General features: G+C 34.9%; 1 protein-coding gene across 4 annotated transcripts in view; it reads left to right on the top strand.

Moving 5' to 3' along the window:
- AHI1 (Abelson helper integration site 1) overlaps positions 1-14,375 on the top strand; it is a 278,473-nt gene that overhangs the window by 170,328 nt on the left and 93,770 nt on the right. For all 4 annotated transcript variants that reach the window (XM_007484594.3, XM_007484595.3, XM_007484597.3 and 1 more), the window contains one exon: positions 10,128-10,186. In XM_007484594.3, the coding sequence (XP_007484656.1) occupies positions 10,128-10,186 (59 nt within the window). The remainder of the gene's footprint in view (positions 1-10,127; positions 10,187-14,375) is intronic.

The following is a 14,375-nucleotide window of genomic DNA, read 5'->3' as shown; positions in this document are numbered from 1 at the left end:
TGAATAGCTAAGAGAAGGGGAGTCATGGAGAGAAAGGATGGAAGAAAGGAAGGGAGGTAGGGAAGGGAATAAGAGAAGGACTAGAGGGAGGAAAGGAAGAAAGCAATTGTGGGAGGGGAGAAAGGAAAAAAGATAGGAAGAAAATAAGAAATTAATTGATTTTATCTTTATTAAAGGAAAAGATTTATTACTTGTGTAAGGATTCATGGACAAATAAACTATCTCTGTGTAGTTGGACCATTGATTTGTTAGACCAAAGGTCAAAATACCAATTAAAAAAAGAATAAATACAAAATTAAGATATGACATGTAATGAAAATAACTACATTCTGACTTGCTTAAGCAAACTTTAGATGAACCCAAATGAGAAATGAACACATAGAGCAAGATAGGTTATAACCATATCCTAAAAAAGTTAACTGCTGTAAAGACATTGCCAGGAGGCCAATAAAACCTGAAAACTACCTTAGTTATCAAACATACTCTCTGTTAAGAACCCCAAAGGCAATACTGATTTAGAATAGAAATTTTTACAGATGAGGATGTGAGTAGTAATGCTTCACGAACTCATAAGATATAACTGAGGCGGCAGCTGGGTGGCTCAGTGGATTGAAAATCAGGCCCAGAGACAAAAGGTCCTAGGTTCAAATCTGGCCTCAGACACTTCCTAGCTATTTGACCCTGGGCAAGTCTCTTAACCCCCAGTTGGTTGCCTAGCCCTTACCACTTTTCTGCCTTAGAATCAATTGATTCTAGAATGGAAGGTATGGGTTTAAAAAAAAAAGATGTAATTAAGGGAAACCCTCATTTGAAAAGACTTTATAAGACACACAACTAAATAAAATCATCCTTAGAGGTCTTGAAAAATGAAGCTAGAAAAGGTGTATCTATAAGAGAACTTAAAAGATTTGTCAACATTCATATAACACACTTCTTCTGCATTCATATCAATGGAGACACCACGTTTGGGCTCTAATATAAAGAAAATAAAGATGGGAAAAAGTAGCTCGACATGACCAAGTATACACAAAGGAGAACACAATCTTGAGGGCAATGAGAGCCTGATATTTTCAAGACACCTAAAAAGGGAGAGGATACCAGTTACTAAAGGTAGAAAACTAGGAGTCAGAGTCCCAAATTCCAAAATGGCCCTCAGACACTTCCCAGCTGCATGACCTTGGGCAAGTTATTTAATCTCCTTTGCCTTTGCCCTTCTATTTAAGAGTTGTTACTAGGAGAAAAAGGAAGGAAGGAAGGAAGGAAGGAAGGAAGGAAGGAAGGAAGGAAGGAAGGAAGGAAGGAAGGAAGGAAGGAAGGAAGGAAGGAAGGAAGGAAGGAAGGAAGGAAGGAAGGAAGGAAGGAAGGAAGGAAGGAAGGAAGGAAGGAAGGAAGGAAGGAAGGAAGGAAGGAAGGAAGGAAGGAAGGAAGGAAGGAAGGAAAGAAGGAAGGAAGGAAGGAAGGGAAAAAGAATCCACATATATAGACTTTATCCTTGATGAATGCATGATAAAAGTTCTTTTAAACACACAGATTGTTATTAGAAATGTTCTAGAGAAGACCACATCATTGTAGTCATACAGTTGACTGAAAGGTATAGGAAATAGCTTTGCCGTTGTATTTATTGTTTATTGGCAATTCGTATTGAGTATAGCCAAGAAAGGTGTCCACAGTTGAGAGGTCAAAGGTCCTGTGATGATTATTTCACAAGATTGGTCCTACTATATGGAGACACTTTAGAGAGGTTTAAAAGAATTATATTTATGAAATCATAAGATGTGCTTAATTTTTTAAAGGAAGAAATCAGGATATAAAAATGAGTGTTTCCCTTAAACATCTGATCATTTAAAAAAATGGCCACTGTCACTGAATCACTGAACTTACATGGAGTATAAGGTATGAGAAAACTAGAAGTGTAGAGAAGGGGGCACATTATGAAAGACTTTGAAGGCCAAACAGAGGATTTTAGGTTTGAAACTGGGGAGTATTAGAAAGCCATCAAAGTTTATTGACTATGGAGGGTAACATCATCAGACTTGCTCTTTAAGATCATTTTTGAAGTTGAGTACAGGATGGACCAGAGTGTGGGGAGCCTTGTGGCAGGAGGACCAGCCAGCAGGCTATTGCCCTACTCCAATTGTGAAGTAAGCGTGCATCAAAGGTGTGATCATGTCAAGAGGAAAGAAGGGGGATATATGTGAGAGAGATTACAAAGGTAAAATTAGCAAGCCTTAGCAAGATATTGGATATGGGGAATGACAGAAAATGAGAAGTCAAGGATGACACCTAGCTTCCAAGGCTAGGAAAATGAGGGGGAGAAGAAGCTTTGGGAGGAAAGATAATGAGTTCACTTGTGGACATGTTGAGTTAAGATGTCAATGGGACATCCGTTCAAAATGTCCACTAGGCAGCTGGAAATGTAAAACTAGAGGTCATTGGAGAGAATAAAATTGAACAAGTGGATCTGAAAATCATTTCGCATATAATCATTGAATCTCTGAAGCTGATAAAGTCACCAATTTGTATAGAAAGGGAAGAGGAGAGGGCCCAGAACACGGTTCTTTGGGATATTCATAGTTAATGGGCATGATCTAGATGCGGATCCAACAAAGAACACCAAGAAGGAGTGGTTGGTTAGGTAGGAGAACCAGGAGAAAGTAATGTGACAAAAATCTAGAGGGAAGAGAAGATCCAGCAAAAGAGAGCTTCCTACAACAGCTATTGAGAAGTTGAGGAGAAGAGTTTGATCAACAGCATCAAAGATTATAGAGGCCAAAAAGGATGAAGATTTTGAAAAGGCCATTAGATTTGGCATGTCAGAAATCATTAGTAACTTTGGAAAGAGCAATTTCTGTTGAAAACAAAAGTCATACTGTAGAGAATTAAAAGTGAAAAGAAAGAAGGTGGAGATGCCTGTTGTAGATAACTTTCTCACAGCCTCTAAAGGAAGTAGAGATGTGGGACAATAGCTAGTGAAGGTGGATGGCTTGTGAGAGTTTTTTGAGGATGAGCAAGACTTAGGCATGTTTGTAGGCAACAGAAGAGCAACTAGGAAGAGAGATAGAAGATAAATGAGAGAGTGGAGATGACAGAAAAGAATCTGCTGCAGGAGATCAGATGGAATAGGAAAACTTGTACAGATAAAAGGGTTAGCCTTCTCAAGTAATAAGGCTACTTCCTTCATGTAAGATAGGGTGAAAAGGACATGGTAGCAGAATTTCAAGATAATGCCTTTTAAGTATTGATTGAAGGAACTTAGAAAATGTTTTACCTAAAAGAAGGCTGAAAAGAAGCATGACAGCTGTTTTTAAGTTTTGAAGGGCTTTTGTTTGTATAAAGAGTTCTACTTGTTCTGTTTGGCCCCAGAGGGCAGGACTTACAGCCATGGAAAGAAGCTGGAGTGGCAGATTTAAGCTCAAAGTCAGGAAGAGCTCCCTGAGAAAAAGAACTATCCATGAGTAGAATGGGCCACTTCAGAAGGGAGTGAATTTCCATTCATTAAAAGTCTTCAAGCAAAACCTTTTATGTAAAGTTATAGAGTTAATACTTGGTCATGTAATGATTATACTAGATAATCTCTGAGTTTTCTTCCAACTTGGAAATTCTATGAATAAATGAATGAGAACCTATTAAATTGTAATTTTGCTTATTACATTTTTTTCATCTCCTGAACAAGTGTATCCTTACTAAAATCAAGGTGTTCCCATTTAAAAGGTTTTTGCATCTTTTCTTTTAAATACTAGTAATTATTGTCAAGTGAAGTCTTGCTATAAACTGATGTGATATTAATTCATTGTGATTGAGACTTTGGAGGGTATTAGAAACAATTAACAAATTCCTGATTAAATAAATAATTTTTTAAATGCCTGGCTTAAATTTTTTTTCATAATGTTGTACCTAAAATCATAAAGCTTGTTCTTTTCCTTTTATGCTTTTCTTAAGCAGAATATAACAAATTTTATTCTCGAATCTGTAGCCATACATTGGAGGTGTGAATTCTATCCTATCTTGGCACTTTGGGAGAGAACTTCAAATTTTCCCATGAAGAATTTTGCTATATTGCTTGAAATCTTGGAAGAAATTTGTAAGGACAGCTAGATAGCATAATGGATGGAGTGTCAGGCCTGGAGTCAGGAGGACCTGGGTTCAAATGTGGCCTCAGAAATTTCCTAGCTATCTGACCCTAGGCAAGTCATTTAACCTTAATTGATCAACTTTTGCCCCTCTTTTGTGTTAGAATTGACACTGGGGTAGAAGGTAAGATTTGGTTTGTTTGTTTGTTTAAGAACTATGTGTGAAAAGAGAATATAGCAAGGCTGTTCTCTCCCACATATGTACCCAAGGGCTATCTAATCAATATTTCATGACTGAATCAAATCACTAGATCCAAGTGCAAAGTTAAAATGTGTCATATGCATATACAATGATAGTTTGGGCACTGATAAATCTGGTCTCTTTCTCTATATTCCAGGTATACGTTCTTGAATATTACATGGTGATGTGTTAAAGTAACTAAGGAAAGCATACCCTATTCTGTTGTTCAGATCAGTCTTGTATAGGAGGAAAATAAACCTGGAAAGGGAAAGAAGGCAGAGGAAGAGAGGAAAAACTTGATAGTCTGAAAAAAACAAAGCATTTGCAATGCTTTCTCCCCCCCCAAAAAATAAATGTTCATATAATGACCTTCTCAATTTGAGCTAGCATCTGGAAGCCTCCAGAAATATTTCATTATTACAGTGAATTTAAGAGCATTGCCAGAAAAGATGTCAAATTATCTTTTCTAGACAGCTACTCCAGAACACTAACAGAAAACTCTTCATCATAAACCAAATGGACCTTCTAACATAGTTATCCAGTGATATGCTCTATAGACTTAGTGGGTACTGTTTAGGGGTATTATGACAGGGAGAACTCACCAAGAGTCACAATTATTTGTTCTATGTGTTTGTTACACTTTAATGTGACAATCAGGACAAATTGAACTGAAATAATATTATTTTAGAGCTAGAAAGGACCTTCTAGAGCAGCGGTTCTCAACCTCTCAATTTGTAGCAATGAGAATACATAATGCATATCAGGTATTTGCATTCCAAATCATAACTGTAGCAAAATTACAGTTTTAAAGTAGCCACCAAAATAATTTTTTGGTTTGGGGTCACTGCAGCATGAGGAACCGTATTGTGGGGTCAAGGCATTAGAAAGGTTGAGAACCACTGTTCAAGAGCCTGTCCTCATTTTACCAGTGAAGAAACTGAAGACTGATAATTAACAAAGATGACGAAATCAAGTTATAATTTTTTCAGGATAGAGGAGAATAAACATGCTTATAAGAAGCAAGGAAGCTTTAGTGGGGATAGCTTTCTGGAGAAAAGAGGGGGGAGATATTAAAATTAAATCTCTAATAAAATATATTTTAGGAGATTTATTCATGATCATTAGAAATTAAGGAATAAAGAAGACACAAAATAAAAACCATGTTGAAAATCCCACTCACCACCCTTGAGCCAAGACACCAAAGAGGACCGCCTACTCGGTAATATCTTCCGTCTACAGGAAGTACCTAACAACACAAAGTCAGTGGGCTCCCAGGAAATGTTCTTTTTTAGGGTAACAGATTTTCAATTATACAGAGATGGGATCAAGAGTGCACATAGAGGGGTTTACTTTAGCAAAGAGAAGGGCCAACTCTTCATGTGAGATGGGCCAAAAAAAAAGTATGGGGGAAAATGTCTAGTCATATAAAAAGAAAAGAAGTGTGACCCACAGCCCATAGATAGGAAGGGAGAGGAGAGGCAGTCGTGGAGGATAAAAAGATGAGATGAAAATGTGTTGTGTGGGATAGTGAATTAAATATTAAATTGTAACATATTGATTGATACAAATCAAATCAACAAACATTTTCTAAGTGCTTTCTTTGTAGCAGGCACTATGCTAAGGGCTGAAAATATAAATGGGGGTGGGGGGTGGGAATCCTGGATCTTAAGGTAATTGAAAAGCAGAGTTGAACTGGAGTGGAAGGATTGAGGGTGCAGGGAAGAGCGGGCCATGGAAGAGAAAAATCCAGAAAGTCTGGAGAATCAAGTATTGGTTGTACTTTACACACACACACACACACACACACACACACACACACACACACACACACACACACACACACAGAGTGTCTTAATGGTTAAGATGCTAATGGATTTAAAAAATTAAAAGTAATTAAATTTAAAGGGTAAAATATACAAATTGTCCTTTTAACTAGTATACTAAAGATGTATTTATGCATATATTTGGGTTTAACTTATTACAGTCCTATAAGTGCAATAATTTCTTCAATTCTCAAATGCTACTGAGACCTCAGATACCATGTATATTAGTAAGATTCTAAACCATTAATACATTCTCATGCTGGGTGATCTTTGTTATTGTAGTTGTTTTGTTTTGTTCTTTAAACCCTTACTTTCTGTCTTAGGAACAACTCTAATACAGAATGGCAAGGTCTAGGCAAACAGAATTAAGTGACTTACCCTGGGTCACATAGGAAGTATTTGTGGCCAAATTTGAACCCAACTCCAGGTCTGGTGCTCTATCCCCTGTGCCACCAAACTGCCCCACAATTTAAAATTCTATTTGATTCAATTCTGTCCCTCCATAAGGATCCCATAGAGGCATTCCAGTCTGTCTTTTTAAATTCCATGTTCATTAATGTAGCACAGATTATTCAACTGTAGTCTCATTATTTGCTCTTCTCTCTCTAATCATACATCTCACAAGTGCTACATATGCTTTTTAAACCAGTTCTTGCATATAGGTCATCATTGAAAATATTTTACATTATTTTTCTGCCCAGCATGCGTGTCTTCATTAACTTTTGAATCATCCATAACTTTAATTCTTAGGGAATTGTGATATTCCAGGGGTTGCAGCATTATTGGGTTAAATAAATTGAAGATAAAAAAGAAAATTTATATTCTAGTAGTAGAGCAGATTCTTTTGAAAGTCTTTAAAGCATTATTATTTTTTATTATCTTCCATTTACTTACTCAATAAACATTTATTAAGTACTTGCTATGTTCCAAGCACTATACTAAGAACTGGTTATGCAAAAAGAAGCAAAAAACATATCCTACTCCCAAAGAGCTCACAGTCTAATCAAGGAGATGACATTCAAGGAAACATATACAAAGAAGAAATAAAGTTGGTATAATGAAGGAAATAATTGAGATTATATCTCAAATGACCAGGTTTTCCTTAAGTCTCACTTTTGAAGATATTTGAAACATAATTTATGAACTTTAAAAGAACTAAAGATTACCAAACTGATGACTGTGGAGTATAAATTAAGTATAAATTTCATGTATATTTAAAATGTAGAATCTATCTGATCTATACTAACTGTATTTTGAATTAATGGTACAAATTTCTAATCAGAAATAAATTTTAACTGACAAATTATCAATAGAACTTTTTCACCTTTTTATTTGAGAAACTGTAGCCTTTAAAAATTGTGATCTCAATGTGTTCTTTTAAAGTTTTTATTTTTACTCTTTATTAATGCGCAAGGTCACTGTTTAGAAAATAACTTAGAGGCTTTACTCATACAAATGACTTCATTTTTACTTTGTTGTATACTGCCTAGGAGCAACTTATCAGCTTTCATTTGTGGTCATAATCATAATCATGTAAATTTAAATCTAGTTTTCAGATGGTTGTTCCTATAAATGGAACCCTAAAAGCCTTATTATTTTCAAGGGACTTTTCCCTAAATTTAAGTCTATTATATGAACTCCTGAGCATAAGCTTGGAAGGGGAAAAAAAAAACATTCACAATAACATTTCAAAACTAAATGTTTCCCTTTGATATTCTTCCTTCAAAATTCCTAAATTTGGCAAAATTGTATTTTGGATTTATTTCCCTTCTTAATTTCAGTTTTTAACTCATTTTCCTAAAATGGAAACTATCAAATTGTTAGTACTATGTTTTCTTGTAACCTCACCATGCTTTCAGCTCTTAGAGATCTACAGTCATATCCTAGTTTTCTTTCTATCACCCACAGTGCCTAACACATAAGAGGCACTGGACTCTCTCTTAGTTCTTAGATAAAGACTAAACTTTAATGGTTTTACAACTGTAATAGATTTGTAAATACAGAAATGTAAAATGCTGGTAATGTCCAATTTTTTATATTTCTTCAAAATTAAAATCACTGAAACTTATACTCAGCAGGGAACTTACAGTAACTTGATTCACTGTAATCCTGATGGATGAATCCTTTAACAGAATCTCTGGTTTGAAAATCATTACTTCCACAAGGCAATCCATGTGACAGTTCTAAAAATGGAAAATTCTTCACATTCAGCTCTAATTTGCCTCCTTATAACTTAAAGGATCATGGTCTTTATATGTGGAAAAGGCCATAGAGACCATCTCTATTCCAATACCCTCATTTTATAATAAAAAAAAAAAAGAATCCCAGAGAAGTAAAGTAAATTGATTAAGGTCACATAGGTATAATTTACTCCCTTCTTTTCTTTCTTTTTTTTTTAATTTTTACATTCTGTCTTAGAATTGATACTAAGTTATTGGTTCCAAAGAGAGAAAAGCAGTAATGACTAGGTAATTGGGATTAAGTAATTTGCCTAGGGCCACACGTGAGAAATGTCTGAGGTCACATTTGAACCTGGAACCTCCTGTCTCCAGGCCTGGCTCTCTATCCATTGAGCCACCCAGCTGTCGTTCCCTACACACACACACACACACACACACACACACACACACACACACACACACACACACACACACTTTTTTTCTCTTTACATATGAGGAAACTAAAGCTGAGATAGTCAGTTATTTACTCAAGTTCACACAGTAAAAGAGCTACACAGAAGAATCCAAAAAAATCACTCTCCATATGCTAATCCATCTTTTACATATATGTCCCCACTAAATCTTTTTTTATCCTTCTGGTTTAGTATGCCCAGTTCTCTTAATTGTTCATTATCTTACATGATCTTAATTCTGCCCACCATCCTGGTTACTCTCCAAAAGTAGATTCTCCCTGTCCTTCTCCTCCTTCTTTACTCTCTCTTTCTCTATTTATATAATAAAACACTATTATTAAGGTAATCAGAAATCAGATCAATTATATGCATAAAATAATGTTTTAATATTAATATATTAATGTTAATTAAAGCAAATTAATGTGTTTTTAAAGGTAAAGAACTAATATTTTACTTTGAAATTGATATGACACTTACTGCTCTTACTTTAACAGTCTTTTATTTCTCAAAATCTTTATTTTTGAAGCCCTGGGCCTTATGTTAAAAGATCATTGATTCATATATCAGATGTTCATCTATTGATGGGCAGAGACTGAAGAACAAAATGTAATTCTGAGATCTCATTTTCACCCTTAACTTGAACTAAACTTTCAACCCAAATCCATACAGATAAGAGACTTGTTCTATTTTTAAATAGCCCCTTGTTGAAAAGAAATGTAATAAAAGCTATCATGAACAACAAAAAAAAAGATAAATCCACAGATGATGAAAGAATTTTCCAGAGTTTAGCCATCAATGTAATCATTTCTAAAGGGGAGAATTAAAAGTCCTTATTTTTCTAAAAGCACTCCGTGGTGATTGAATAAAATAAACAGCAAGATATATTGTGGTAGGAAGTCTGATGATCAAAGAGGAATACTGAATAGATGTACTTACTCTTTTTGATAAAGTAAGGAAGTAATTCCTTTCACACATTTTGTGATCATTTCTGCCTGAAAACTTTGTGTCCTCAAGTCAGAATTTCAACCGTTTCATGAAAGAAAGACAACTAAGCTTAGATAATAGTGTCAGTTTTAAGCATAAGACAGCATGTGGACAGTGTTTAAGCTATTGCTCCAAACCATTTGAATGGAAGTATTGGATTAGCTATAACCTGGTGTCAGATCTTTAGATAGATAAACCCTCTGACTGTTACTGACTAAAAGATCCATGACCACGGTTTTCAAAGCTGCTGTTGCATGAGTCCTTTTTTTTATGAGAGCTTTGTGAAATATGTCTGGCTAACATAATGTTTTCAAAATAAAATAGCTATTAGTGGTTAAGAATAATAAGCAAAAATTCACAGCCTTGTTTTTTCACAGGAGGTTTCAGCCCAGTAGGAAAATCTTCTACACGAATACAATCAAGCACACTACAAATGGTAAGCTATTCTATCTCAGTATTTCAAAAATGGATACAAAACTAAATGGCATTTTTGATACCCTCTCATTGTAGAAAAACTCCTTTTCCCTCCTATTATCCAAAAGTTTTCCATCACTTTTAAAGAAATTAACTGATTTTTTCCTGAATTCTTTTTTTCCTTTTGCCCAACAGTAAGTAAATAGTCTTATTGCTGTTTTCCTAATTACTTGCTTTAATTAATATGCTAAAATGTGAAAGGCTTTTGTACATTTAAAACATTTCTTGCAGGGGAAATACAAATTCTCATACAAAGCCATTAAAATTAAAATATAATCATTATTTCTACTGCTTGGCTACTTATAATAAAGTTAAATAGGATTTTTTCATTATGTTTATGCATTTAAGTATTATTAATTATATATTTATAATTAATTAAGTATTATTAATAATATCTATATCTATTACTTCATTATAAAATTGTAGTCTTTTTTTACAATATGGAGTCTCTTATGTCTCTTTGGTACACTCACATAATCCCAGTATCCGTTTCTTTTATTTCAAAGTATATGTAGTCTAAAATAGAGAAAGGAAAGAAAATTGATTTGGGTAGATGACCAATTCAAATCATTTTTCCCATTTAACATCTAGAATTCTGTTTGCATAATTCCTTAACCTTAAGATTACATTATTTTTCAGGTACCAGAACATTGATTTAGGTACTTCCTATTTCCCTAAATATTTTCAGTTTTTTTCACATTATTGAGACTTCTAATTTCCAGTTGTCATATTTAATTTTATGAGGAAAATTTGTAGGCATTTTCTAAGAAATTAAATTACTTTCCATTCAACTTTTTCAGAGATTTAAAATTTTTAATTAACATTTGCAACTCTGTTAAGCATTAGTTAGTCCACCAGTCAACAATCACTTACTCTGTACTAGGCAATGCTGCTGGGCCTACAAAGAAACACAAAAACAGTCTGTCCTCAAAGAGCTTTTCTTCTAATGGGGGAGGCAATGTGCAAACTACTAAGAAAAAGAAACGATACCTACTGAGTAGATAGAAGGGAATCTCCAATGGGAAGACACTAGCAGCCATGGGGTCAGGGGTGCTGGGAAATGTCCTCATATAGAAGGCAGGGTTTGATCTCTCTTGAAAGAAACCAAGAAAGCCAAGAGGTGAACCAAAAAAGACAAAGTATTTCAGCTGATGAAGAGACACAGAGACTGCCCCAAGAATCACCAGTTGAGTAGTTCAGCTGGGTCATATTTAGATCAGAGCTAATATGTGTTTTTTCTTTGAGGCAATGGTAATCAAGCAAAGGCTGACATATAGCTGTTTATTGTTGACGATTAAAAGTTGTTTTTTTTTTTTATGAATGGAAAACTAGATGACTCAACAGAGAAAGTCAGGCCTGGAGATGAGAGGTCTTGGGTTCAAATTTAGCCTCAGATATTTCCCAACTATGTGACTGTGGGCAAGTCATTTAACCCTGATGGCCTAGACCTTACTATTCTTTTGCCTTAGCACCAATACTTAGTATTGTTTCTAAGACAGAAGGTAAGGGTTTTAAATTTTTTTCCTCATGAAAAAAGAAGGAATTAATCATTTTTAAATAATCAAAATATAAAATCATATTCTTTAAATGATGAAGTCTAATGTAGGAAATTAAGTCAAATACAGCTGTGTTTGTGTTTGTGTTTTTTTCCTTTTATATTACAGGATTTAGTAAAGTTGAGCTTTCCCCTCCTAGACAGATTTTGGATTTCCATGCTTATTAAATACTTAAGGACTATAATCAAAGACCATATTTATCTGAAACTCTGGTAAATAACATCAGTGGCACTTATAACCATTTCCTGATCTCAGATATACTCTAATAAGAAAGAAAAAAAGTATAATATTTAATTGTGTGGTTGGGTATGTTAATAGTTATGAAGTAGTAGATATAGTGGAGTGAATAGGATGCTCTAAGACAAACATACAATGCTTGACTTTTGATGCTGCCTCTTGGCACTTAGCAGCTTTGTGATCATAAGCAAATAAACTAACCTGTCTAAGCCTCAATTTGCCCATTTGTAAAATATGACTAGTAATACTTATGATATACCATATCATTTTGGGAAAATCAAATGAGATATTGTATGCAAGTTTATTTTACAAACTTAAAAGCACTGTATCAATCAGTACACATTTATTAAGAACTTACTATATACCCGGCAGTGTACTAACGGCTAAAAATACATAAAGGGTCAAAAGATAATCCTTGCCCTCAAGAAGTTTACAGTCCAATGGGAAAGACACATGGGAAGGAAACCACATGAGGATAAACAGAAACTAACCTTTAAAAGGAAGGCATTAGAAGGGTTGAGGAAGGCTTCCAGGAAAGGAAAAGATTTTAGTTGGAACTTTAGTTAGATTTGAGCACAGGTCCTCTGTGACTAAATTGTCTTTTCCCTATACCAAAACGCCTACTAATAAGAGATGGGTAACGGTTGAAGAAGGGAGATCTTGGTGAAGACATGAAGAGCTGGGATCAAAGTCACAGAGATCAACTTTGTCTAGGAGGAAAACCACTTTATCCAGTGAAACAGGAAAGAAAAATTGGCTAAAATAGATGTTTTTGGTTTTTGTTTGTTTTTTTCCTAATATGGCGAAGTTCAGTTGGGGAAACTCAGTTCGAAGGAACATTTTTTCTTCAATAAAATAGGAGGGGGGGGTGGTCTGGTATTAAGAATGTGAAGTTGGCGGGTGAGGAAAAAGTACTTATCACTCTAGAACTGATCAGTTACAAATATCTATAGAGTTGTACAGACAGAAATATCATGGCATGGTAGGTACAGAGTCAATTTGAGAGCCAGAAAGACCTGAGTTCTAGTCCCTCCATTATATACTGAGTGAATGACTATAAATTGTTTAATTTCTTAATACTTTAGGCAACTCTCTCAGACTGTAAGTTGCAGAAAAGGAACTGATCTGTGTTAGTAGAGGAAATGTCCTCATTCCGGTGTAATCCTCAATCAATACATAATATTCTTAAAAAAAAAAACAACAACAAAAATAGCTGAAGTATTTCATCTAGTCTTGTCTCCATTTGACCAGAGGATGAAGTATTAATTAACATTACTATTGTGAAATAAAATCAGTAGCATATACTCATTGCTTAGCCATTTTTAATCTGTTCAATCAGGTGTTCCTATCTATACTACATTTAGCAAATATTCTATACTTACTTTGTGCAGGGGGCCAGTGATACCCTTGGAATAGCACCTGCCCTCAAGCATAAGTGCTACTGGTTCATTCCAGTATGCATTAAGTGAGAGGCAGCATGGATTTCAGAGGACCAAGTTCGCATTCTAGCTCTGCCACTTATTTCCAGAGTGACATTGGGCAACTCATTTTGTCTTTCTGTGGCTCAGTTTCTTCCTCAGAAGAAAAAGAGGGAAATGGACTAGGGGCTTCTGATATCCCTTCCAACTTGAAAGGTTATAACCCCATGAACAGAGAGATCTCATTCATGAGAATAAATCTAGGAGGTTTTGCTATGAAAATTTCTCTGGCTAAGTAGTTAAATATGCTTTACAAATATCAGCCCCATCCCCTGTGGTCAAGGATTACAACAGATTATTTTACAGTGGCCCGTTGACTTTGTTTGTCAAGTATTAAATACCTACTGTATCCTAGGCCCTGTACTAATCACAGGGTAAACAATAAAAGGAAAAAAAAAGTTTGCTCTTGAGGAGCTCATAATCTAATGCCTTTACTAAATGATTTTAAAATAAATTTTCCTTTTAAAAATATATTAAAAATTTTCTCAAGTTCATATTAACTGATGCCTTCACTAGTTAGATCAATCCCCTTTCCTCATTAATACAAGTTATAGAATTAATAAATACTACTGAAATTATTTTATTGCCAATAGATGTAACAACCCCCATAATATCAAAATGGTGGCATTCCCGTGGCATTATGCTCTATCTTTGTCTTCCTTCACTTCATCAGGGTGTCCCCAGAGGTTTCCTTTTTGCCCAGTGGTTTCAGAAAGAGTAGCAGATGGTGGTTCAAGCTGCTTTGAAGCCCTTGCTTAACAGTGCTAAGAATATATATTCCCAATAGGGTTTGTGATTGGCTAACTATTGTTTGCTCTGGTAATATTAGCTGCTGTCATGCCTGTGATAAGGATGCACTGGGTAGAGCGGTACAATGCTG

This window comes from Monodelphis domestica, chromosome 2 (genome assembly GCF_027887165.1).
Source record: "Monodelphis domestica isolate mMonDom1 chromosome 2, mMonDom1.pri, whole genome shotgun sequence".
Lineage (NCBI taxonomy): Eukaryota > Metazoa > Chordata > Mammalia > Didelphimorphia > Didelphidae > Monodelphis > Monodelphis domestica.
The sequence above is the reverse complement of the archived record's forward strand: the minus strand, read 5'-3'. Positions and strand labels throughout refer to the sequence as shown.